This window comes from Oryctolagus cuniculus, chromosome 3, assembly GCF_051225735.1.
Source record: "Oryctolagus cuniculus isolate XC-2025 breed Fujian yellow rabbit chromosome 3, ASM5122573v1, whole genome shotgun sequence".
NCBI classification, from domain to species: domain Eukaryota; kingdom Metazoa; phylum Chordata; class Mammalia; order Lagomorpha; family Leporidae; genus Oryctolagus; species Oryctolagus cuniculus.
In genome coordinates this window covers 867,226-890,030 of record NC_142869.1, presented here as the reverse complement: position 1 = coordinate 890,030, position 22,805 = coordinate 867,226, and the positions used below count along the sequence as shown (strand labels likewise).

Sequence of the window (22,805 nt, the reverse complement as noted above, 5' to 3'; positions counted from 1 at the left end):
GCTCCTCCTGGAGCCAAGACTGCCCCTCCTCCCTCCCAGACCACTGCCCCTCCTCCCTCCCAGACCACCGCCCCTCCTCCCTCCCAGACCACCACCTCTCAGCTGCCCCTCCCACCCAGAGTCCCTGAGTTCTGAGAAGGAATCTCACTGGACTGGTGAGTGTGTGAGGTGTGTGTCAGTGTGCGTGTGTTAGTGTGTCAGTGTGTGCACATCAGTGTGTGTGTGTCAGTGTGTGAGGTGTTTCAGTGTGTGTGTGCACATCAGTGTGTCTGTGTGTGAGGAGTGTGTCAGTGTTTGTGGAGTGTGTCAGTGTGTGAGGTGTGTGTGTGTGCAAATCACTGTCAGTGTGTGAGGAGTGTGTCAGTGTGTGAGGTGTGTGTCAGTGTGTGTGCACATCAGTGTCAGTATGTGAGGTGTGTCAGTTTGTGTGCACATCAGTGTGTGTGAGGTGTGTGAAGTGTGTGAGGTGTGTGTGAGGTGTGCGTCAGCGTGTGTCAGTGTGAGCATGTCAGTGAGTGTGTCAGTGTGTGCAAATGTGTGTGAGATGTGTCTGTGTATGATGTGTCTCAGTGTGAGTGTGTCAGTATGCTTGTGTTAGTGCCAGTACCAGTGTGTCTGTGTGTGTTGGTGTGTGTTAGTGTGTCAATGTGCATGAGTGCATGTGTGAGCACATCAGTGTGTGTAAATGTGTGAGTGAGATGTGTTTGTGAGTGATGTGTGTGTCTGTGTGTGTGTTGGTGTGTGTGTTAGTGTATCAGTGTGTGTGAGCATGTCAGTGTGTGTGTGTGTCAGTGTGTGTATATGTCAGTGTGTTTGGTGTGTGTGTTAGTGTGTCAATGTGTTAGTGTGTCAGTGTGTCAGTGTACATGTGTTAGTGTGTCAGTGTGTGTGTCAGTGTGAGTGTGTTGGCATGTGTGTTAGTGTATCTGTGTTTGTGAGCGTGTCAGTGTGTGTGTGTATGTCAGTGTGAGTGTGTTGGCGTGTGTTAATGTAACAGTGTGAGTGTGTCAGTGTGTGTATGTCAGTGTGTGTTGTGTGTTAGTGTGTCAGTGTGCATGTGTTAGTGTGTCTGTGTAAGCATGTATCAGTGTGTGTGTCAGTGTGCATGTGTTAGTGTGTCAGTGTGAGTGTGTGAGTGTGTCAGTGTGGCCAGCTGCTGGATGCCAAGTGCACATGGACCTGCAGCCACAGCCCCACCCACTGTGGCCGGAGCATGCACTCAGGGTCCCGAGGTCAGGGCGGACCTCGACCTTGTGGTCTCCACAGCACACAGAATGGGGTGCATGGGCGCAGGCTGTGCGCACGGTGAGCCCTGCCCCTCGGTACCAGCATGCACGTGTGCACATGTGCACACGCACGCGGACCTGTGCGGCTCAGGCCCCATAATCCTTCCCAGGGGCCAGGAGGCAGTTCCCCGGCACAGAACCTGACCCCGGGCGGAGGTGCTGACCCGGTGGCCGCGGGGAGGCCCTCACCTTCGTCCTCCGGCTCCTCCTCCTCCTCGTTCACCTCTGGGCAGTACCTGGAATCCATCTGCTTCTGCAGGGCCTCCAGCTTGCTCTCGTAGTCCTGCGAAGAGGCAAGGCCATGGCTCTCGCCGGCCGGCCCGCACCCCCAGCGGAGGCCCGGCCGCCCCCACCCCCAGCCGAGGCCCGGCCGCTCACCAGCCGCTGCTGCTCCAGCAGGTAGGTGGCCTCCTCCCGCTCCCGGCGGTACTGGTCTTCCAGCTCCTGCAGCCTGCGGGTGGGGGCGGGGGTGAGCAGGGGCGGGGGCGGCGGGGCGCGCCAGGCCCACCCAGCCTCACCTCTGCTCCATCTCCTGCTTCATGTCGATGCCCTGCTTCTCTAGCAGCTCGCGCTGCGCGAAGGCCCAGTCCACGGGCTCGGCGGGCGTCTCTGCGCAGGGCGTGCGCTCCCGCTCCTGCCGCGCCTGCTCCGGGTGGTTGAAGCGGAACACGTGGCTCTTACCCATGATGATGCGGTTTCCTGGGGACAGAGGCACGGCTGGCCTTGGGGACCTGCAGGTCTCCGGCGGCCCCAAGCAGGGAGGAGAAAGCAGAGGCAGGGGTGCGGGCCCTCGCTGGACCCGGGCCTCGGACACTTGCCTGGCTACCAGGAGCACCTTACCCCTTGCCCCCAGCTCCAGGCCCTACCTGCAGCCCCCTCCCCTCAAATCCACCTCCTCAGGCCGTTCCCAGCTCAGCAGCCAGCAGCAGCTGCAAACGTGGGCTTCTGCTGTGCCCTCTGGGACCCCGGGCTCCAGGCTGACCCTGGGTTGGGAACAGGTGTGCCCTCCGGGATCCCGGGACCCTGGGCGCCAGGCTGACCCCGGGTCGGGAACAGGTGTGCTCTCCGGGACCCTGGGACCCCGGGCGCCAGGCTGACCCCGGGTCGGGAACAGGTGTGCCCTCCGGGACCCCGGGACCCTGGGCGCCAGGCTGACCCTGGGTCGGGCACAGATATGCCCTCCGGGACCCTGGTCTCCAGGCTGACCCCGGGTCGGGCACAGGTGTGCCCTCCGGGACCCTGGGCACCAGGCTGACCCTGGGTCAGGCACAGGTGTGCTCTCTGGGACCCTGGGCACCAGGCTGACCCTGGGTCGGGCACATGTATGCCCTCTGGGACCCCGGGACCCTGGGCGCCAGGCTGACCCCAGGTCAGGCACAGGTGTGCCCTCCAGGATCCCGGGACCCCGGGTGCCAGGCTGACCCCGGGTCAGGAACAGGTGTGCCCTCTGGGACCCCGGGACCCCGGGCTCCAGGCTGACCCCGGGTCGGGCACAGGTGTGCCCTCCGGGACCCCGGGACCCCGGGCACCAGGCTGACCCCGGGTCGGCATCAGGTGTCTGCCCTGCCTCCACCACCCAGGCCTAACTGTGCCCCGTCTTCCTGTACAGGCTGGCAAGGTGACCCCAAAACTCAGGAGGCCCCTGGCCCTCCCTGGGGGCCCCAAAGGCAGGAGCACAGACTCGTGGACATGCCCTTCAGGGCGGGGCGAGGGTCTTCCTGGCCCTCACGCCTGGTGGAGGCTGGCAGTTGGCGGGTTTCGTGCATCTGCTGGGCCGGGCTGCGGCACCAGCAAGACAATCGCGGGCTGTGTGGGTGTCGCTGGGGCTCTGGCGCGGGGCCCGGCCTGCCAGCAGCTGGCTGGACGGAAGGGGACGCGGCAGCGAGGGCCTCGTCCAGTCAGGCACAGACCCCAAGTCCCTGCCTGCATTCCCAGCTGTGGCTGCACGCCTGCCACGCCAGCCCCACGGTCGCAGGGGCTGGCTCCTGGACCAGCCCCGTCGTGCGCCGGAGCGCTGAGTCGCCACACCCTCCGTCTGCACCGCCCGGGCCAGGCCCCCGCATGCCTGTGCACGGCGCTGAAGTTAGACTTCAACAGCACTCACATGGGAACAGTCAGGACGGCTGCCGACGGCCGCCCCCAGTCACTCACCACACCTGTCCAGGGCTGCCTGCTGTAGCCCAGGCAGGTTCCCCTCACCCCACTGTCCGCTCACTGGCTCAGGGGTCCTGGTGCCATGGGCGTGGCCATCTCTGCCTGGTATACCAGGCAGATAGGGTGACTGGGACGTGAGGACAGGGGCCACTTCGCGCCCCTGCCTGCCCCTCGGCCTCCCCATGCCCCTCTCCTGGTCTCTACCTGACTGGTCACCTCGGGCCCCTCCCCTGCCCCACGCCCCCCCCTACCTGACCGCAGGATGCTGGGCTCTGTCACTTTCTTGCCATTGACGTAGGTGTCTGCCCCCTCGCAGGGCTCCAGGGTCACCACGGCTGCAGGACAGAGAAAGGGAGGCCCGTGAGAGCTGGTGCCAGGCCTCCCTCCCTGCTGCTGTCCACAGAGCCTGGCCACCAGTGCCCCTGTGTGGCCTCAGAGGGGGCTGCAGGGGTCCCAGCCCAAGTGGCAGAGGAGGAAACGGGCCAGTGAGAGCCCGGGAGGCTGCTGGGCCTGAGCCCCCAGGCCCCGGCCAGGTCTCAGGCAGATACAGCCCAGAGACTGAGGCCAGCCTGACCCATCTGACACTGGGCTCACCCACGGAGCAAGCGGCAGGGGCTTGGGGCTCTGTGGACAGAGGAGAATTCTGGGAGTGCCAGCTGTCACCAGCACCATTCAGCACCACGTCCAGGTGGACAGCAGCCTTCAGATACGGGCCTCACATGCTACAGCAGCCCAGGGGCCCAGCAGGCTCGTCACCGTGACAGCAGTGCCAGGTGATGGGCACGGCCAAACTGCTGTCCGGGAGGAGCGGTGGCGAGGCAGGGAGTGGACAGATGGCTGCTCCCCAGGCTCTCCGCCCTCCCGGCCGCCCAGCCATGCTTCCTGGCTGGCAGCCCTGGCACAGGGTAAGAGGAGGGACAGCTCGCCCATGTCCCACACTGAGCCTCCCAAGGGGCTCGGCTCCCCCAGCAGCACCCACCCCTACCCAGCACCCAGACGCCACACCCACGCACGGAACCGGGGCTGAGGGCGGGCGGGGCTCACCTTCACTGCCGCCCCTGGAGTCACTCCGGAACACGCAGTGCTCCTCCTTGATGAAGTGCCCGCTGAGGACGATGTCCTGCCGCCTCTCGCCGTCCTCCCTGCCCACTCTGGGGGGGCGGGGGCATCAGACCGGCAGCCCCGCCCGGCAGCCCCGCCCAGCCCCCACATCTAGAGACGCCCTGGGCCCAGTAGGCGCAATGACTGGGCACGGGGCCTCACTTGGTGATGCCGTCCTCCCTGCCCACTTTGGAGGGGGGCGGGGGCATCAGACTGGCAGCCCCGCCTGGCAGCCCCGCCCAGCCCCTGCATGTAGAGACGCCCTGGGCCCGGTAGGCGCCATGACTGGGCGCGGGGCCTTACCTGGTGATGCCGTCTTTGATGTAGTAGAGGAGGCACTCAGACATCAGAGGGTCCTCGTTCAGGTTGACCAGATGTGGTGTCTGGGGGGCGGCAGGAGGGTCACCCCTGGTAAGGGCAGGAGCCCAGGCTGGCCGCTGCACCTCCCTCTCCCAGACGCCAGACACCACCGGTCCTCGGAGGACACAAGGGGCCTGCTGCCCCGCGCCCTCCTGGGCACTCCTGTGGCACACAGCAGTCTGGCACAGTGGGAAGGCTGCTCGTGCCTGCTGGTGCCCCCTCCCCCGCCCTGCCCCTGGGCCCGGCTGAGGAGCCCTCCCAGTCTCAAAGGGGCCGGAGTGGGGGTCCAGGTGCCCGAGCCAGTTCCTCCCGGCAGAGGAGCCACATACGCAGTGAAAGGTGAGGGCCCCCAAAGACCCCCGAGGCCCAGCCCAGGCCTGGGACCTGTGAGCCAGTGAGCGCCACTCAGCCCCGGCTCCAGCTGCACCCAGGGGCCAGCAGGCTCCCAGCTCTGTGGCCCCCAGGCCCTACCCACAAGTGGCTCAGCCCCACAAGTCTCAGGTCTCCGGCCGGGAAGTGGCTCCCAGCCTGGCTCTCCCCTTGGGGGCTGACTCCACACCCTAAGTGGCTAAGAGCCCCCCTCAATGTTCCAAAACCACCAGAATGCCCCGCCTTGAAAAAGCAGAGGGCAGGTCCCCCGCTCAGAGGAAGATCCAGCCGTGGGTGGCGGGGCTGTGCCCACCATGCCCCCTCCTCACAGGAACACCAGCTCTCCACCTGCCCCGTCTCCAAGTCAGGGTGGCCTCACGGCCCTGGGCCCACCGGGTCCCTACCTTCTTGGGAGAGAACACGCCCAGGGTGCCGCCATCCTCCCTCATGGCCACGCCCATCTCAGCCAGCAAAGCTTCCCTGGGGGACAGAGCTGGGGTCAGCAGGTGCTTCCAGGACTGGCCTCACAGAGCCAGCAGGGCTGTGGGCCCTGTGGCCCCCATGGTCAGCGAGCTAAGGCGCCCCCGGCAGGGACTGGCCCTTCTGCACGGAGCCGCTGCCTGGGCCGGGGCGCCCACCTCTCCATGCGGATGGCTTCCGTGCGCCGCAGCTTCTCCTCCCAGGTCTCGTTGAGCTCGGCGATGATCTTCTCTGTTTCCTGGGGGCAACACGGAGCATGTGGGGTCCTGGGCCAGGGCCCAGACCCCCGGGCCACCGAGGCAGGGGGTCGGAGGGAAAGAGGGGGCGAGGAAGACATGCCCGGCAGACGTTGCCACAGCTCCCACGGCACTGCCCGTCCATTCCCGGCACCAGCACCCTCCTTCCATGTCCTTCCTCCTCACTGTCCATGGACCCCATGCCCCAGAGGGGCCCCTGACCTAGGCACCTGCAGCCCCGCCTCACCCCGGCCTCGGGGCCTCAGCACCCCTGTCTCTGGGGCCACAGCCCAGCCCCCCACCCCTTGCACGGCCGGCACTGCAGCAATGTGGAGTGGACACCTGAAACCAGCCAGGCCCACTGGGAACCAGGGTGTAAGCAGGGGGCAGCTGGGGCCTGCACAGTGGGGGCCGGCTCCGGGGGGAGGCTGCCGCACCCCAGCAAGGACACTGTGGGGACCCTGGGGGCCGGGGGTCGCGGCTCCCTCTCCCCTGCAGACAACACCGGGCTCACGCTCCGGAGACAAGGACCAGGGGTGCGATTAGAGTTGCGAAGAGACTGGGCCCTGGGCACGTGGCTCTGAGGACTTCCCTCTCCATTGCTGCTGCTCAGGGACAGGCAGCCCCGACACCGGGATCCAGGGTCCTTCATGGGCACTTTCTGTCCATCAGTCCAGGGACCCCTAAAGCCACTGGGCTTCCCTGGCTGCCGTGGGTGGGCCGGGGACAGGCCAGGGTCCACCGGTGGCCACACGCCCAAGACACCTGCTGCTGCTCCACCCTGGCCCCAGGAGGACGACCCGGTCCTCCCTCCTCTCGAGGCGCCCCTGGGAAGCGCCCTCGGCCAGCCCGGCCCTCACCTTCAGCCTCTCGATGGCCTCCTCGCTGCCCGGGGCAAACAAGATGCGCTCGTGCAGGCTGGACACGGAGGCCGCGCGGCTGGACAGGGCCGAGAGCGAGCACGAGGGGCTCATGCCCGCCAGGGCGTCGGTCACTGTGGAGAGATTGTCAGGGGCCTCACTCGGCTGCGCCCCGCCGCGGCCGCGGTTATTGTTCTCAAGGTCGGACGCGTCTATGGGAGGGAGGCCGGGCGGACAGACCGACGGAGGGAGAGAAAAGAGAGACGGAGTCGGGGAGAGGCGAGAGGTGCAGCCAGGAGTCGGCAAGAAGCACGGCGCAGCGAGCGCGGCAGCCCGCGGCCCAGGGCAAGCACATGCGAGACCTCCAGGAGCCCCGCCCGCCAGGGAGCCTGCGCTGCCCGCCAGGGGGCACATACCCACCAGGGAGCCTGAACCCACCAGGGAGCCTGTGCCGCCCACCAGGGGGCGCACACCCACCAGGGAGCCTGTGCCACCCACCAGGAGGCCCACACCCACCAGGGAGCCTGCGCTGCCCGCCAGGGGGCCCACACCTACCAGGGAGCCTGCGCTGCCCGCCAGGGGGCCCACACCCACCAGGGAGCCTGCGCTGCCCGCCAGGGGGCCCACACCTACCAGGGAACCTGTGCCACCCACCGGGGGGCCACACCCACCAGGGAGCCTGAGCCCACTAGGGAGCCTGAGCCCACCAGGGAGCCTGTGCCACCCACCAGGGAGCCTGAACCCACCAGGGAGCCTGTGCCGCCCACCAGGGGGCCCACACCTACCAGGGAGCCTGTGCTACCCACCAGGGGGCCACACCCACCAGGGAGCCTGTGCCACCCACCAGGGCGCCTGCGCTGCCCACCGGGGGGCCACACCCACCAGGGAGCCTGTGCCACCCACCAGGGGACCCATGCCTACCTGGGAGCCTGTACTGCCCACCCGGGAGCCTGTGCCACCCACCAGGGAGCCTGAACCCACCAGGGAGCCTGTGCCGCCCACCTGGGAACCTGAGCCCACCAGCCCACTAGGAGCCCACGCCACCTGCTAGCCCACTCTGCCCTGTGGCAGCGCACAGCCTGTGAGCCAGGCGCTCTCCCAGGCACCTGCCTCCTGCCACTGCCCCACCCGCAGCCACCTGGCAGCCCCAATGCTCACCCTCATCCTCTGTGTGGGTGCCGCCGGCCCCTTACCCCCACTGCACAGCACCCCTGAGCTGCGGGGGATGGGCTGGCCCCGCTGAGCGCGGAAATCCACCCCAGGACCGGCTGAAGGAGGGGGTGAGCGGCTCCCCAGCCTCCCCAGGGAGCGCCTACTCCCACACGAGGAGCTCACCCAGGACTGCAGCCCCTGCAGCCCAGAGCGGGGCGTCCTCCTCCCCTCCCCTGGGTGCGAGGTCCCCAGGCCCCTCCAGCAGAAGCAGACACACCGCAGCGCAGCAGCAAACACAGGGCAGCACGGGGCGGGGGAAGGGGGTGCCCCCTTCCGCCTCAGGGCCCGCAGGGCAAGCACAGAACCCCGTGGAGCCAGCCCAGGGCCACCTAACGCCTGGGCAGGGTCTGGTGGCGGCCACCACGAGGACCAGCTCACGGCCCTTCTGGAGAGAAGGGGCCCTGGCATGGGGCGGCTGGAGAAACTGGAGAAACGCCAGGCTACCTGGAGGCCCGCTGTCCTCCCAGCCCCACGGCGCTGACACTCCTCCTGCCTGGCCTCCAGGCACGCAGGGGCCCTCTCCTCACCCCCTTTCACCCTCAGGAGGCATGGGCTCCGCCCTGCCCCCCCGTGCCTCAGTTTCCCTCAGACGCCATCCAGGCAGGATGGGCAGGAGCCCAGGCTCCTCCAGGCAGGGAGTGAGAGAGGCCGTGGGACCCCCGTCCGCCCCCCGCCCGTGCTGCCCTGGGCCCCCGGTGGGCCAGAAGCAGTGCAGAGCAGCAAAGGGGAATACACACATTTGGGTCCTCCGGGCACAGTGTTGGCTACGGGGCAGGGCAGGCGTGAGGGAGGGAGGAGAGACAGAAACAGAAGAGGTTTGTTCCCGGCAGGCTGGCACCGTCGCGGGCTGGGAGCCAGGGGAAGGCTGGGCGGCAACAGGCGGGGGTGCAGTCTGCAGCCCGGGGACCCAGGTGGGCTTCCAGGGACACCGTCTCTGGCCTGTCTGGGCCAGTGCCAAACCCAAACCACACAGCTCCATCCAGCCAAGGCCGGAAAGCTCGGCCCTCAGCCAGGGCTCCTGCCTGGACCCCCCCCCCCCCCATCCCAAGGCAGCTGGGTCCAGGGCGAGGGAGGCGGGGCTGGGAGAGCCAGCACGCTGGCCCCAGGGGAGGCCTCTGGGCCTGCGGCCCCTGCCCTGCCCGGGCCAGGCCGGCACAGACACTCACTGTCGGTGATGTCGCCGAGCCCCTGGGCGTACAGCAGGTCGCGCAGCCGGGTCACCTCGTCCTTTAGCTCCCGGATCAGCTTGTTGTTGGGGTCCTCGTTGATGACCGCGTTACAGCGGATCTGCTTGGCGCGGTCGGCGTACCTGGGTGGCAAGGGGAGGCATGGGCCAGGCCGAGCCGAGAGCTCTGCCAGCGGGCCCAGGGGGCACCCACGGCCCTGCCGGAGGGCACTGGCGTCACCCCCACGGCAGCAAGAGCTATGGGGACCCTGGGCTGCCACAGCCCTAATGTGCACGCACAGGACAGGGCCCACGAAGGCCGGGAGCCCACAGAGCCCCAGGGAGGCCCCCAGGGAGGCGGTCCCTCTCCCAGGGGTCCCCACCTCGGGCACACACCTCAGGGTGCTGAGGGTCTCATCGTAGTTGATGTCCGCAGGGCTCAGGGCTGCCACCATAGCTGTCCTGGAGTTCCCACCTGGGGCAGAAACCAGGCTGTGCCCAGGGCTGCGGAGGGCTCGCACCGATCCCCACCGCTCCCTCCCACCGCCACGTCCAGGCGGGAAGCTGAGACAGAGAGGTAAGCCGAGGCACAGCACTGGCCCCGGCCCTCCCCGGCTGGGCTGTCTCCGCACCAGGCACCCTTGCTGGGGCCGGGGCGCGAGGCAGTCACCCCCAGACGGCTTCGCGCACTCTGCAACGTACTGAGCACTGCCTGCTCGGCCCCGGTGGCCAGGAAACGCGCAGTCTCACCGGCGCGGGTGAGGCCGGGCGGCAGGGCCCGTGGGGTCGGCCCTGACCGGCCCCACCCCAGCCCTCAGCACCGCTGCCGTCCAAGCTCCAGGGTGGACAGGTGGTCTCACCTGCCTTCCTCTGTGGCCTCAGGGCCGTGGCCCTGGGGTACGGTTCCGGAAGTCCCCACAGGGACGGTGAGGTGACAGTGAGAAGGACCCAGGCCCAGTGCTATGCTGGACCCCCAGCAGGCTACCTGGGGCCTCTCCTGCCCCACCCTGGGCCTGAGCCTGGGCAGGGTCTCCCTTGCAGCCACAGCTGGGTGCTCCTGCGACACCCTTGTCCCGTCTCAGCGAGGCCCACAGACCCCTGCCGGCTCCTCCCTCACACGGTGCCACAGCACAATGCATCGCCAGGCGGCTGCGGCCGCCCATCTCGGCCCCGCATCGAGGGAGACCACAGACCCCGGGTCAGCCCAAGACGCAGCCACCTCCCTAGGCGTCAGCTCTCTGGCCACTCACATGGCCAGGGTGATGTGGGAGGGCTGGGGTCTGGGCTTGGTGTGCCACCCTCTCCCCTTCCCCACTGAACGCCCTCCCACAGCTTGGGGCTTGGGGGGCAGAAAGGGGGGCTCGCGGTGTCACACCCCCGATGAGGAAATCAGGCCACTGGGTCTGGGGGCACAGCTGTCCCAGCCCAGACCCCTGACACCAGTGGGCATGTCTGCAGCCCCTGCGAGCCATCCTGGCCCCCCAGACCTGCTCCCGCTAACTCCCTGCCAGCCGCTGCCCCAGGCCCTCCACGTTCACCTCGGCCTTGGCATAAAAAGGGGCAGGAGCTCCCCCCGCCCCCACCCAGGTGGCTGGGTCGCCGGCCTCCCCCAGCCCAGGTGGAGGTCAGAGTGGGGTGGCCGGCCTCCCCCGGCCCAGGGTGGAGGTCAGAGTGGGGGTTGCCGGCCTCCCCCGGCCCAGGTGGAGGTCAGAGTGGGGTGGCCGGCCTCCCCCGGCCCAGGTGGAGGTCCGAGTGGGGTGGCCGGCCTCCCCCGGCCCAGGTGGAGGTCCGAGTGGGGTGGCCGGCCTCCCCCGGCCCAGGTGGAGGTCCGAGTGGGGTGGCCGGCCTCCCCCGGCCCAGGTGGAGGTCCGAGTGGGGTGGCCGGCCCGAGTGCTCACCCAGGTTCTCCCGGAGGAGCCAGGTCAGCACGGAGTCCCGGTATGGAATGAAATCTGTCTTCTTCTTCTTCTTGTTCTGCGGGAGAGAAAACCACAAGGTCAGCCCCGAGCCTTCGGCAGAGGAGGGAGGGGCCACACAGGGCCTGCGCGTGGCCCAGAGCCGGGGCAGGTGGGGGCTGGGGGCTGGGCCACACCTCTCACTCACACCCCCCAGAGACAGGGGCGGGCAGCGCACTCCTCGGGTTTGTGCCTCGCCCAGGCAGCTGGACGGGAGCTGGGATGGCTCACGTCCCGGCCACCATGTCCTCCCTCTATTGTCAGAGGGACTGGGCTGAGTCCACAGCGCCGTCAGCACCTGGTGGCCCCTTCTGGCCAGAGGGGACGACCCCTCTGCTGACATGGCTTCCCCCAGCACCCACGCCGCGCCCCCCCTTCCTGTGCTCTTATTCCTCCGGGGGAGCCCCCACCGGCCCCCCGCCATGTCACAGCTGCGGGAGGTGCTCCTCAGGACGCCCTCACAGCTGATGTCCACTTCCCGGCAAATGCCCTGCGGCCTCTCAAGGGCATTGGCAAGGAGCCCCGTGGTCCCACCTGCTGCCTCCCGCACCGAACACTCAGTCCCCTCGGGCAGGCCCACCACCTCCCAGACACCTGGCGTCTCCGTCTCCTGCGCCCACACGAGGCCAGTCCCCACCCACCGCTCTCCACCCAACCGCCTGGCACATTCCAGACTAATCTGACCTGGCCCCAGCCACTGCTTCCACAGAGCCACGTGCAAACGGCTCGTGGCCACCGTCCACAGGACCATGGGCTCTATCCTCAACCAGTTCCCCAAATTCTCTCCTATGTCCTGGGTTTGCAGCCCCCGTGTCCTCACCGCCCTCACAGATGACCCCAGAGAGCACCCACGCAGCCAGGTCTCCCCTGTCCTCTCACAGCCCCCAAGTCCCTCACATTCAGGGACGCCAAATTCCTTCCAGTTCTCACCTCACCTCCGGGCATCTCAGCCTCTCGGGTCCTTGTACAGCTCCCATGCTCCTCACACCCTCACTCACACCCCTCACACCCTCAATCACAGCCCTCACACCCTCAATCACAGCCCTCACACCCTCAATCACACCCCTCACTTTCACACCTGTCACTCTCATTTAAACCCACACCTCTCACTCACACCCCTCAGCCCTCACTCACACCCCTCACCCCTCACTCAAACCCCTCAGCCCTCATTCACACCCCACACCTCTCACTAACACCCCTCACTCACACCCCACACCTCTCACTCACACCCCACACCCCTCATTCACACCCCACACCTCTCACACCCAACACCTCTCACACCCATACCCCTCATTCACACCCACACCCCTCACTCACACCCCTCACCCTTCACTCACACCCCACACCTCTCACATCCCACACCCCTCACACCCCACACCTCTCACTCACACCCCACATCCCTCACTCACACCCCACACCCCTCACTCACACCTCTCACTCACACCCCACACCCCTCACACACCACACCCCTCATTCACACCCCACACCCCTCACACCCCACACCCCTCACTCATACCCCACACCCCTCACTCACACCCCTCACCCCTCACTCACACCTCTCACTCACACCCCACACCCCTCACACACCACACCCCTCATTCACACCCCACACCCCTCACACCCCACACCCCTCACTCATACCCCACACCCCTCACTCACACCCCTCACCCCTCACAACCCACACCCCTCACTCACACCCCTCACCCCTCACTCACAACCCACACCCCTCACTCACACCCACACCCACACACCCTCTCATCACTCACCCGCCCTCACACTCACACAGCCCCCACACAGTCCCACACCCCACACCCCGTCTCCCTCATCTCCCTCGCCACCCCTCGCAGTGCCTCTGAGTCTCAGCACGGCTCTTGGGGCCCCCGTCCCTAACACTCTCGCCCACAGGTGTCGGCGCCCCCCCACTGCACACCCAGGGCTCCCGCGGCCTCGAGGCCGTCACGTCTGGTCACGCAGCCGCTCCCTTCCCGGGATTTACTCCACGTGCGATGCTGCCCTTATCTTTCTGTGTGTCTGACTGTCCCCTCCCCCGCGGTGCAGGGGGCACCAGACCCCGGCTGTGCCCCGCCAGGGCTGGCTGTGGCCAGGCTCAGCGTGCTTCGCCATGTCGACAAGCGGGGTGGGCTTTGCTGTGGGCCTCCCCGGGGAGAGCCGGGCTGGGCTGCCCAGGGCTGAAGGAGCAGCTTACCTTGTTGGGCCCGGAGTCCTGGAAGAGAATAGACGAGAAGTCAGAGGCTGGATGAGGCGGGGGTCTCGGGCACTGGGGCCCAGCACCCACTGCCCAGCCACCACTGGTCACCCGGCTGGTCCTGGCAAGCAGGCCAGACAACCGCTCAGCCCCCAACACCGCAGGGTAGGGCAGGTTCTGCCCTGGCCTACAGCCGGGTGTCTTGTGAGTGCGGGGCTGTCACACCCAGCCCTCACCTGCAGGAGCTGTGGCACTCTCTGGAGCCAGCAAGCTCACGAGAGCACGGCCCGCGGTGGCCCTCGGAAGGGTCCACGGGGAAGGGACCCACGCCCACTGTACAGCAGGGAAAATGAGGCCTCGGGCAGGGCAGTGACCAGAGCCCACGGCCAGCCTGTGCGGCTCCCCTCCGAGACCACAGCCTCCTCGCCGGGGGCCGGGGCCGGGCCAGGGCCGAGCCGGGAGCGCGCTGAGTGGGTCCCAGCATCCTCTGAGAGGCCGGGGCAGGGAACCCCGAGTCCACCCTCTCAGTCCAGCCCCAGGCCCGGCGCCCACTCACCATTTCCGCCAGGGCAGAGATGACCTTCCCCAGAGTGGTCAAGGACTTGTTGATGTTGGCTCCCTCCTGTATGCAGGGAAGATGGCCGGGGCTCAGCAGGGCCCGGGTGCCCCCCGCCCCAGGAGAAGCCCCCAGGGCCTGCCCTGTGCAGCCCTGACCCCCCAAGCACAGCCCTCCCGCCCCACCCACCCTAACAGGCCAGACCCATGCCCGGTGAACCAAAGCGCAGAGGGTGCCGGCTTAGCACGCCGCGGCGGGCAGCCCTACCTTGAGACGCGTGCCCTTGGCTCCCGTGGAGTCTGCCCGCTCACTCCCGGCCAGGTCCACCAGGCTGATTTTGCTCACCTGAAATGGCAGACTTGTCAACAGCTGGCGATGTCTCTGTGCTTGGCCCCAGGAGTGCTGGAGCCACGGCCACACCCCTCCCTGGGGTCGGGGGCCTCGGCCCCGCAGAGCTCCCAGAAGCACCGCTGATGGCAGCTCCTTCCCCGTCTGCTGAGCTGCAGTGCCAAGCGGCGCCAAGCACCTCCCCAGCCGGCATGGCCCTCGCGCTGGTGCCAGGCACTCCCCACTCTCCCGTGAGCTGGCAGGATCGGAACCCAGCTCCAGAAAGGACCCTGGCCACTGCTCACTGCCTTGTGGGCGTAGCTCCCTCACAGCCACTGGGCTGCGGCCAGGCTCCCAGCTGAAGCTCACCCGGCCTGGGCTGGGGGCCACAGGCACCCCAGGGGGGCCCAGCGCGACTTGAGCCCCAGCCGCGAAGGCCAACAAGGGAGGCAGGGCAGGAGCCCCAGCCTGGACGTCTGGGGTAAAGGCCAGGAGCCAAGGCCCCCGCCGGGCCACTGAGGGTGCCGGGGCAGGTGGCAAGGGCCTGTGGGGTGGGCGCCGGCCGACTGTGCCTGCTCAGCACTGGCACCCTTTGCGGCGGCCCCTGCTCTCCAGCAAGGGCAGGGAGCTGCTGTCCGCCTGCAGCTCTGTGACAGGTGCGCCCTGACCCGCCAGCCCCTTGGATGCTCTGAGGGCCACCCAGGCAGGGCTGCGCCTCCTCCTGTCCCTTGGCCTGTGGGGCTGTGCTGGGTGCAGCCCTGGGACCTCCCCGCTGCACCCCACCCCCAGTCTCCACAAAACTGCCCAGCAGGCACCAGGCCCACAGCCCCTCGACTCGGCCCCTCCCACACCCAGGTAGCCCCGCATTCTGAGATGCAGACTCCACCAGTCCCCCACTGGGGCTCACGCTGGGCTGGGGCAGGAAGTGCTTGGCGTGGGGACACTGGCACACCTCACTGGGCCGCTGGCATCCTCACTAGCTGGTTTGACGTCCTCGCCCTGCCCTGCCCCGCCTGTCCTCGCATCCCCCACCCTCCCTGGCCACTGCCCTGGCCCCTGCCCCGCAAGGCTGCTCCACGCGCTCACTTTCTCGGTGGTGATGTTGGTCTCCGCGTCGTGGCGCTTCTGGGTGAAGATGATGTTGAAGACGGCGTGGGAGCGGCTGCTGGTCTCGTTCATGTTCGTGGCGGCCACCGTCCTGCAAACAGGAAGCCACACGGGGTTGCCCCTCATCCAGCCGTTGGGCACCAGAGTCGCTGGCAGTCCAGCCCAGGGGACCAGGTCACAGGCCTCTCCCAGGGCTCCCCTGCCCGGCCTGGCAGTGACTGTGTCCCCGCGAGCACTCAGGCAAGAGCTGCACCGCCTCCTACTGTGAGGTTCCCAACCCCAGCCCAGGCCCCGCTCATTGTGGGGGGAGTGACTGGGGGCTCCCAGAGGCTCAGTGATGCCCAGGTGTCGCTGGGCAGGAGACCCTGAGTGGCCCCAGAAGAGAAGGAGGTCTCCCTTGCCTCCCTGGGGAGCCCAAGGAGCCCACTGTGATGCAGGAGCCCCACCCCAGGGTGACAAGGCTCAGCACTGCGGCTGTCATGAGCGCCAGGGCTGCCTGGCCTGCCAGGGCCCTCACAGCAGTCTCCCTGGGCCTGCGAGCGACAGCCCTTGGTACCCTACACCCCCCTCCCCACCCGGCACAGGAGGCCGCAGTGACCACCTGACCCTTGTCAGAACAGCGCCCACACATGGCCGCTGGGAGGAGTGAGACGCCCCCTCCACCACCCAGGGGCCAACACTGACCCAGGTGATGGCCTCACCCTCACTCAGCAGCAACTGGCCCCTCCCCTGGGGCCACCCAACACCCCAAGAAGGTCCAGCAAACTGGCCCCACACAGTCCAGTCCTGGCGGGACAGCTGCCCTTGGGGACAGACGACAGCCTAGGCAGCTGGACAGACGCAGCTGTACCAGCCCGGGAGACATGCAGGGGCTGCCCCGGGCCTCCCTGGGGCTGGCACAGAGTCCACCAGGACACTGACAGGTGCCCCAAGGGCCAGGCCAGAGGAGAAGGCAGGGTTCCCTCGGGAGACCTGGCGGCGGTGAGGGTGGGGGCAGGGGGTTCTGCAGGTCTCCCCACCCCGCACACACCTGGCCTTGTTCCCTGAGTCCATGAGGTCCTGGATGTCGTTGTAGGAGGTGACAGCCAGCTTGGAGAGGTCCTCCACGTAGGGCCCCAGCAGCGGGTGCTCCCTCACCCGCAGGTTGCCCTTGTTCTTGGGGTTCAGGAGGTCACGGACGCGCTCACAGTAGATCTCCATGTAGCTGACCTGCAGGGAGTGGGCATGGGGACCCTGGGTGGGGGTGCGGGGAGCAGGCCAGGGGACCCTGGGTGGGGGTGCAGGGAGCAGGCCAGGGGACCCTGGGTGGGGGTGCGGGGAGCGGGCACAAGGACCCTGGGTGTGGGTGCAGGGAGCAGGCCAGGGGACCCTGGGTGTGGGTGCAGGGAGCGGGCACAGGGACCCTGGGTGGGGGTGCAGGGAGCGGGCACAGGGACCCTGGGGTGGGGGTGAGGGGACCAGGCCACGGGGACCCCTGGGTGGGGGTGAGGGGAGCAGGCCAGGGGACCCTGGGTGGGGGTGCGGGGACCAGGCCACGGGGACCCCTGGGTGGGGGTGAGGGGACCACCAGGCCACATGGACCCTGGGGTGGGGGTGCGGGGACCAGGCCACGGGGACCCCTGGGTGGGGGTGAGGGGACCACCAGGCCACATGGACCCTGGGGTGGGGGTGAGGGGACCAGGCCACGGGGACCCCTGAGGTGGGGGTGAGGGGACCAGGCCACATGGACCCTGGGGTGGGGGTGAGGGGACCAGGCCATGGGGACCCTGGGTGGGGGTGCGGGGACCAGGCCACGGGGACCCTGGGTGGGGGTGAGGGGAGCAGGCCAGGGGACCCTGGGTGGGGGTGAGGGGACCAGGCCACGGGGACCCCTGGGTGGGGGTGAGGGGAGCAGGCCAGGGGACCCTGGGTGGGGGTGAGGGGACCAGGCCATGGGGACCCCTGGGGTGGGGGTGCAGGGAGCAGGCCATGGGGACCCTGGGTGGGGGTGAGGGGACCAGGCCACGGGGACCCCTGAGTGGGGGTGAGGGGACCAGGCCATGGGGACCCCTGGGGTGGGGGTGCAGGGAGCAGACCATGGGGACCCTGGGTGGGGTATAAGGTTGCCCTGCGGGGCAAGGGGAGGCTGGCAGAGGCTCCGGGTGCCTCTGGGGCCACAGCACCTGCCTGCTGTGAGAAGCAGGGGGGTCAGCCCCCTCCCACCTGCTCAGTGTTCCGCCCACACCATCCTGGGACTCACTCCCCAGTGTTGGCCCAATGTGGTCACACCAGGGCCACCTCAGCCCAGCACAGCTAGGCCATGCTGCTCTCCAGGCCCCGGCCTGGATGCCGGAGTAACCGCCGGACAAACACCTGTGAGCAAGGGCCGCCCTGTGGCTCCGCGGCTCCGCGAGATGCCGGCGTGGCTGTCACCAGGCCAGGGTGAGGGCCAGGCCGGTCATCCAAAGTCAGAAAAGCATCATCAACCACACCTGGGATTCCCCAGCCCTGGCCGTGGGCCGGCGCGGGCGGACCCTACCTCCACGGAGTAGGACATGTTGTCGTTGGTCGTGTCATTGATCCGAGAGAAGAGATCCTCACAGAGCTGCAGGCACGGACACGCCGTCACCAAGGGGGCTACATGGAGCTCATGGCCAGTGCCACCCCAGAGCCCTCCCTGGACACCATGCCCAGTACCAGCCCGGAGCCCACACTGGATACCAACCTGATACCACCCCAGTATGACCCCAGAGCCCACCCAGGATACCACTCCAGATACCATGCCCAGTACCACCCCAGAGCCCACCCTGGGTACCATGCCCGGTACTACCCCGCACACCACCCCCAGAGCCCTCCCCAGTGGGTGCTCTCCCCCAGCCCCTCCCCACCCTCACCACACACGTCCGCCCCACCCTGAAGGCACTGAGAAGGCCTGAGCCCAGGAGCCCGCAACACCTGCCGCCCCGGGGCACTCATTCCCATGGACCTGCCCTTCACCCCACAGCCCCAGGGGTCTCCCTTCCCCGCCCTGGCCGAGTGCTGACCGGCTCAGAGCCAGAGACCCCCAGGGACTGGGCAGGGGGAATAGGTTCCAGCTGCTCTTAGGAGCCGGCCACACCTTGGCGTTTGGTCACCCTTGCCCTGGGCACCCGTTCCTGCCCTGACCACCAGACACCGAGCCGGCAGCTCCCCAGTGGCCGCCTGGTGCTCGCGATGGTGCCGGGCAAGGCCGAGGCCAGGCCCCTCCCGCAGCCCCCGCAGCCCCCGCCCGCCCGTGCCTGTGGGATGATGCCCTGCTGCTCCTTCTCCTGCTTGCCCATCATGGTGTAGGACTTGCCGGCGCCCGTCTGCCCGTAGGCGAAGATGCACACGTTGTAGCCTTCGAAGGCGTGCTGCAGCATCTCCTCGCCTATGTCCCGGTACACCTGCTTCTGCGAGGCATAGTTGATGTCCTCGGGCTGTGGGGGAGGAGGCCGTGGCTGCAGGGGGCTGGGGGTCGCCTGCCCCTCACTCCCACCCTGCCCGGGGGTCTCCCGGGAGGAGGGGGCCCCTGAGTCACAAGTGAGGGTTGCCGAGCAGGGGAGGGCGGAAGGGCGTTCCCCCAGCGGGAACAGCATGTGCATAGGCCCAGAGATGCGAGCTCAAGAGCTGACAGCTGCACACAAGGCGACGAGCACTGGGGCTGGAGGCCCAGAGGCCCACGGGCACTGAGGGAGTCACCCTGGGGACAGGGCAGACTGGACGGGGCAGGCAGAAGTGGGCGACAGGCGCTCACAGCCGTGGAGGAGGTGGACTCGGGGCGCCTGCATCCTTCCAGAACCGGGGTGGGGGACATCCGGCCCGCGGCCACACAAGCCCACGAGTCACTGGGCTGGCCCTGCTCAGGCAAGGCAAATCCTTGCGGGCACAGAGCTGCTGACTGTGTGGCCACAAACACTGTCAGTAAGGATCGCGCTAGGCCTCGGCCAAAGGCAGGCAGCGGGATCCAGGGGCCCTGGGGTCCGGGGCGGGGCCTGGCTCACCAAGGTGCATGACAGGGGCGGGGCCTGGCTCACCGAGGTGTGTGATGGGGCGGGGCCTGGCTCACCGAGGTGCATGACGGCGGCGGGGCCTGGCTCACCGAGGTGTGTGATGGGGGCGGGGCCTGGCTCACCGAGGTGTGTGATGGGGGCGGGGCCTGGCTCACCGAGGTGTGTGATGGGGCAGGGCCTGGCTCACCGAGGTGTGTGATGGGGCAGGGCCTGGCTCACCGAGGTGCATGACGGCGGCGGGGCCTGGCTCACCGAGGTGTGTGATGGGGCAGGGCCTGGCTCACCGAGGTGTGTGATGGGGCGGGGCCTGGCTCACCGAGGTGCATGACGGCGGCGGGGCCTGGCTCACCGAGGTGTGTGATGGGGGCGGGGCCTGGCTCACCGAGGTGTGTGATGGGGCGGGGCCTGGCTCACCGAGGTGTGTGATGGGGCGGGGCCTGGCTCACCGAGGTGTGTGATGGGGCAGGGCCTGGCTTACCGAGGTGTGTGACCAGTAGGAGTAGTCAAAGCTGAAGCTCTTGGGCGTCTCCTTGGGCTGTTTGGGGTTAATGATGGCTGCAGGAGAACACACAGACAGGTGCTCAGTGCTGTCGTGATGGTGCCGGCAGCCCAGGTCCACGTCCCCCAAGGCAGGACACGGAGGGCTTGGCCCCCAGAGAAGCCAAGCCCCAGCACCGGCGGCAGGGTTCTCCCTGGGTCTGCGGCAGACAGGGTGCCACCGACACCCACGTCTGCCCACCTCGGCTCTCCACCCCCGGCACCGTGGCCACGGAACCCCGGGCGGGACCAGACCCCAACCGGGTCCCCATTTCCACCATGGCTGCAGCCCAGTCGGGGGTCCTGACTGGGGGTCTGTAGCCCCACAGGGGCCCTGAGCTCCCAAGTGTGGGGGCCCCCAGGGCCAGGCCGTGCCCAGGGAGGGCTGGGTGGGCAGTACTCTGCGGGTAGCAGCAGTGAGTGAGCAGGGAGGGGTCGAGCAGAGGGCGTGGGCCACGAGGACCCTGGGCCTGGAACTCACCGGCCCTCTGCCCCCACCAACTGGGTCCTCCTCCACACTCTCACTGCACACGGGGCCCTGAGCTGCAGAGGGGCCGGCCCCTTCCCAGGCCACACGGCCCCAGCCCCTGCCCCTGAGCTGGCGTCCCACCAGCACCTCGGAGCCTTGGGAAGGGACAGGAAGGCAGCCCCCCAACCCCCGCCTGGGATGAAGGAGTGAGGGGAGAAACCTGGCCTCCTAGGGAGAGGCTCCCGCCCCCTCCTGCCTGCCTGCTCCAGTCAGAGCTCCGAGGCCCAGCACCACACGGGGCCCTGCGCTCTGCACAGGGCCTGGCCGTGTCACCTGCGAGGCCTGCTGGGGACTGAAGCCAAGTCCCGGGCAAAGCCCCCACCCCCAGCCCCCGGATGGCCTCTGGAGGCAGGGCCTCTGGGAGGAGGTCCTGTCCCGAAGATGACAGCAGCCGAGGGAGCCCGGCACAGGCCTGGCTGAGCCCACCCCGCAGCGCTGCAGGAGGCAACACCTGGCCCCCAGGTCCTGTGATGCCCATAGCTGCAGTGACCCTGACACGGTCCAGCTCACAGGGCCCCGAGGCCGGCCAGCCAGGGAAGCAGGGCAGGGAGGGGCTGAGGGGGACGGATGCTCCGCCCTGGTCTAGGTGCAGGTGACCGCGGCGCCCAGCGTGAGAGGGCTCACCGTGACCACCCCCCCGCCCCCGCACATCACATCGCAGAGAACTGAGCCTGAGAAAGAGCGCGTGGGGCGTGGTGAGGAGACTGATCCCTGAGAGAGAGACAGACAGACAGAGAGAGACAGAGAGACAGAGGCAGAGAGACAGAGACAGAGACAGAGAGACAGAGAGACCAAGCGCCTGGGCAGCGAGGAGACTGACCCTGAGAGGGAGCGAGCTTGGGGCCAGCCCGCCCTCTCCTGCCTCAGCGCTGGGACCCTGTGTCCAGAGGCCCCCGGCACAGGTGCATCACCCTGACCCCTGGAAGTCACCGCCCCCCCGCCCCATTCATCATGGTTACCACAGGCCTCCCACCTGAGACAGACGCCAGGGACCAAGACCCCACGGCGGCCCCCGGCTCCTGCACCACAGTCCACGAGCAGAGACGTGGTCGGCTGCTCAGGTGAGGACACGCTGGGGTGGGCTGGGCCCCCAGTGCACTAACCAGGTCCTTACAGAACAGCTGTGCCCTTACAGGGACACACACAGGAGAGACCACGTGCCAGGAGAGGTAGGACCAGAGCTGGGCTCCCAGGGGCTGCCAGAAGCCACAGGAAGCCAGGGACTCCTCCCCCGAGCCTTGGGCCCGGCCCTGCTGACGCCCTGAGAACTGAGAGTGAATTTCTGGCTTTGGAGCCCCCAGTAGGCGGCTGTTTGCTCTGGCTGCCCCAGGACACCACACCGCACCGGGCGGGGCCAGGAGGCGCCAGGCCGGCCAGGGTGGCCGTACTCACTGGTGGTGCTGCCAGCCATCTGGATGATGCACTTGGAGTCGCGGCTCATCTCCCGGGAGTTGAAGGGGCGCACGCGCACCGCCACCTTCACGGAGGCCCCGGCCATCTCTGCGGCCTCGGTCGGTCACTCCCAGCAGGGGCAGGAGATACCTGGGGAGGGACAGGAATTAGGAGCAGAATCTAAGGGGCTGAGTCCACCCCTTCCTGCCCCTCTGGGGCCAGGACCTGAGGTCAGGCAGCCACAGGTGAGCCACAAGGCGGGGCCCAGGTGACCCTCCTACAACCTGCAAAGCCAGGGCCCGGCAAATGCCAGGATGTCCCCGCAGTGACTGTGAGGGTGACCTTCAAACCCAGGCCAACTTCTCCAGGAGTGGCTCAAGTGGACAACGTGGCCCATGCCAGGGCTGTGCCGCAAGGAAGTGGCCCAGGGCAGGGCTGTGCTGGGAGGAAGTGGCCCACGCCAGGGCTGTACCAGGCCACAACAGCGAGTGCTGGCTCAAGACCAAAATGCCAGGACGTTCTGAGTGTCCGGTCACACCCTCCCTCCCGGCCGTCCACCGGGAGCCACCTCTGCGTCAGCGTAGGCCGAGCAATGGGACAGAATGTGTCCAGCATCTCACCGGGGCTGATTCCCGCCGCAGCAGAGAGGAGGCTGGGGGGGGGGGGGGCAGCCCGCGGGTCCCGGCAGCCGGGGGTTGGGTCCAGCGTCAGCCCCAGCCCCGCCGCTGTCCTGGCTGTGACTCAGCCCCCGGTGCACAGGTCTGACCTCACGGTGGTTTCGCCTCGCAGGACCTGGGACCCCGAGGAAGGCTGCAGGAGCGTCCCCCAGAGCGCCGGGCAGCCACGGCTGGGCAGGGTCCTCGGGCGCAGGGCGAGGAGCACGCTCAGCCCCGGAGCAGCCAGAGCTCCGGCTAACAGTCTCAGACTCCCACCCAGCGCTCTGAGCGGATGTGGACGTAGTTA

General features: G+C 68.1%; 1 protein-coding gene across 17 annotated transcripts in view; it reads right to left on the bottom strand.

The window, feature by feature from the left end:
* The window catches only part of KIF1A (kinesin family member 1A), a 66,488-nt gene that overhangs the window by 31,384 nt on the left and 12,299 nt on the right, over positions 1-22,805 (bottom strand). For 7 of the 17 annotated variants that reach the window (XM_051839311.3, XM_051839312.3, XM_051839313.3 and 4 more), the window contains exons 2-23: positions 21,843-21,992; positions 19,863-19,939; positions 18,632-18,811; positions 17,893-17,958; positions 16,405-16,583; positions 15,354-15,465; positions 14,208-14,285; positions 13,941-14,006; positions 13,385-13,402; positions 11,122-11,197; positions 9,620-9,698; positions 9,225-9,367; positions 8,796-8,822; positions 6,847-7,058; positions 5,909-5,988; positions 5,675-5,750; positions 4,845-4,924; positions 4,485-4,591; positions 3,692-3,775; positions 1,805-1,985; positions 1,665-1,737; positions 1,476-1,569 (exon numbers count right to left, since the gene is read on the bottom strand). In XM_051839311.3, the coding sequence (XP_051695271.1) occupies positions 1,476-1,569; positions 1,665-1,737; positions 1,805-1,985; positions 3,692-3,775; positions 4,485-4,591; positions 4,845-4,924; positions 5,675-5,750; positions 5,909-5,988; positions 6,847-7,058; positions 8,796-8,822; positions 9,225-9,367; positions 9,620-9,698; positions 11,122-11,197; positions 13,385-13,402; positions 13,941-14,006; positions 14,208-14,285; positions 15,354-15,465; positions 16,405-16,583; positions 17,893-17,958; positions 18,632-18,811; positions 19,863-19,939; positions 21,843-21,948 (2,194 nt within the window). In that variant the 5' untranslated portion in view covers positions 21,949-21,992. The remainder of the gene's footprint in view (positions 1-1,475; positions 1,570-1,664; positions 1,738-1,804; positions 1,986-3,691; positions 3,776-4,484; positions 4,592-4,844; positions 4,925-5,674; positions 5,751-5,908; positions 5,989-6,846; positions 7,059-8,795; positions 8,823-9,224; positions 9,368-9,619; positions 9,699-11,121; positions 11,198-13,384; positions 13,403-13,940; positions 14,007-14,207; positions 14,286-15,353; positions 15,466-16,404; positions 16,584-17,892; positions 17,959-18,631; positions 18,812-19,862; positions 19,940-21,842; positions 21,993-22,805) is intronic. The other 10 variants (XM_070071460.2, XM_051839316.3, XM_051839325.3 and 7 more) reach the window with 2 other exon arrangements.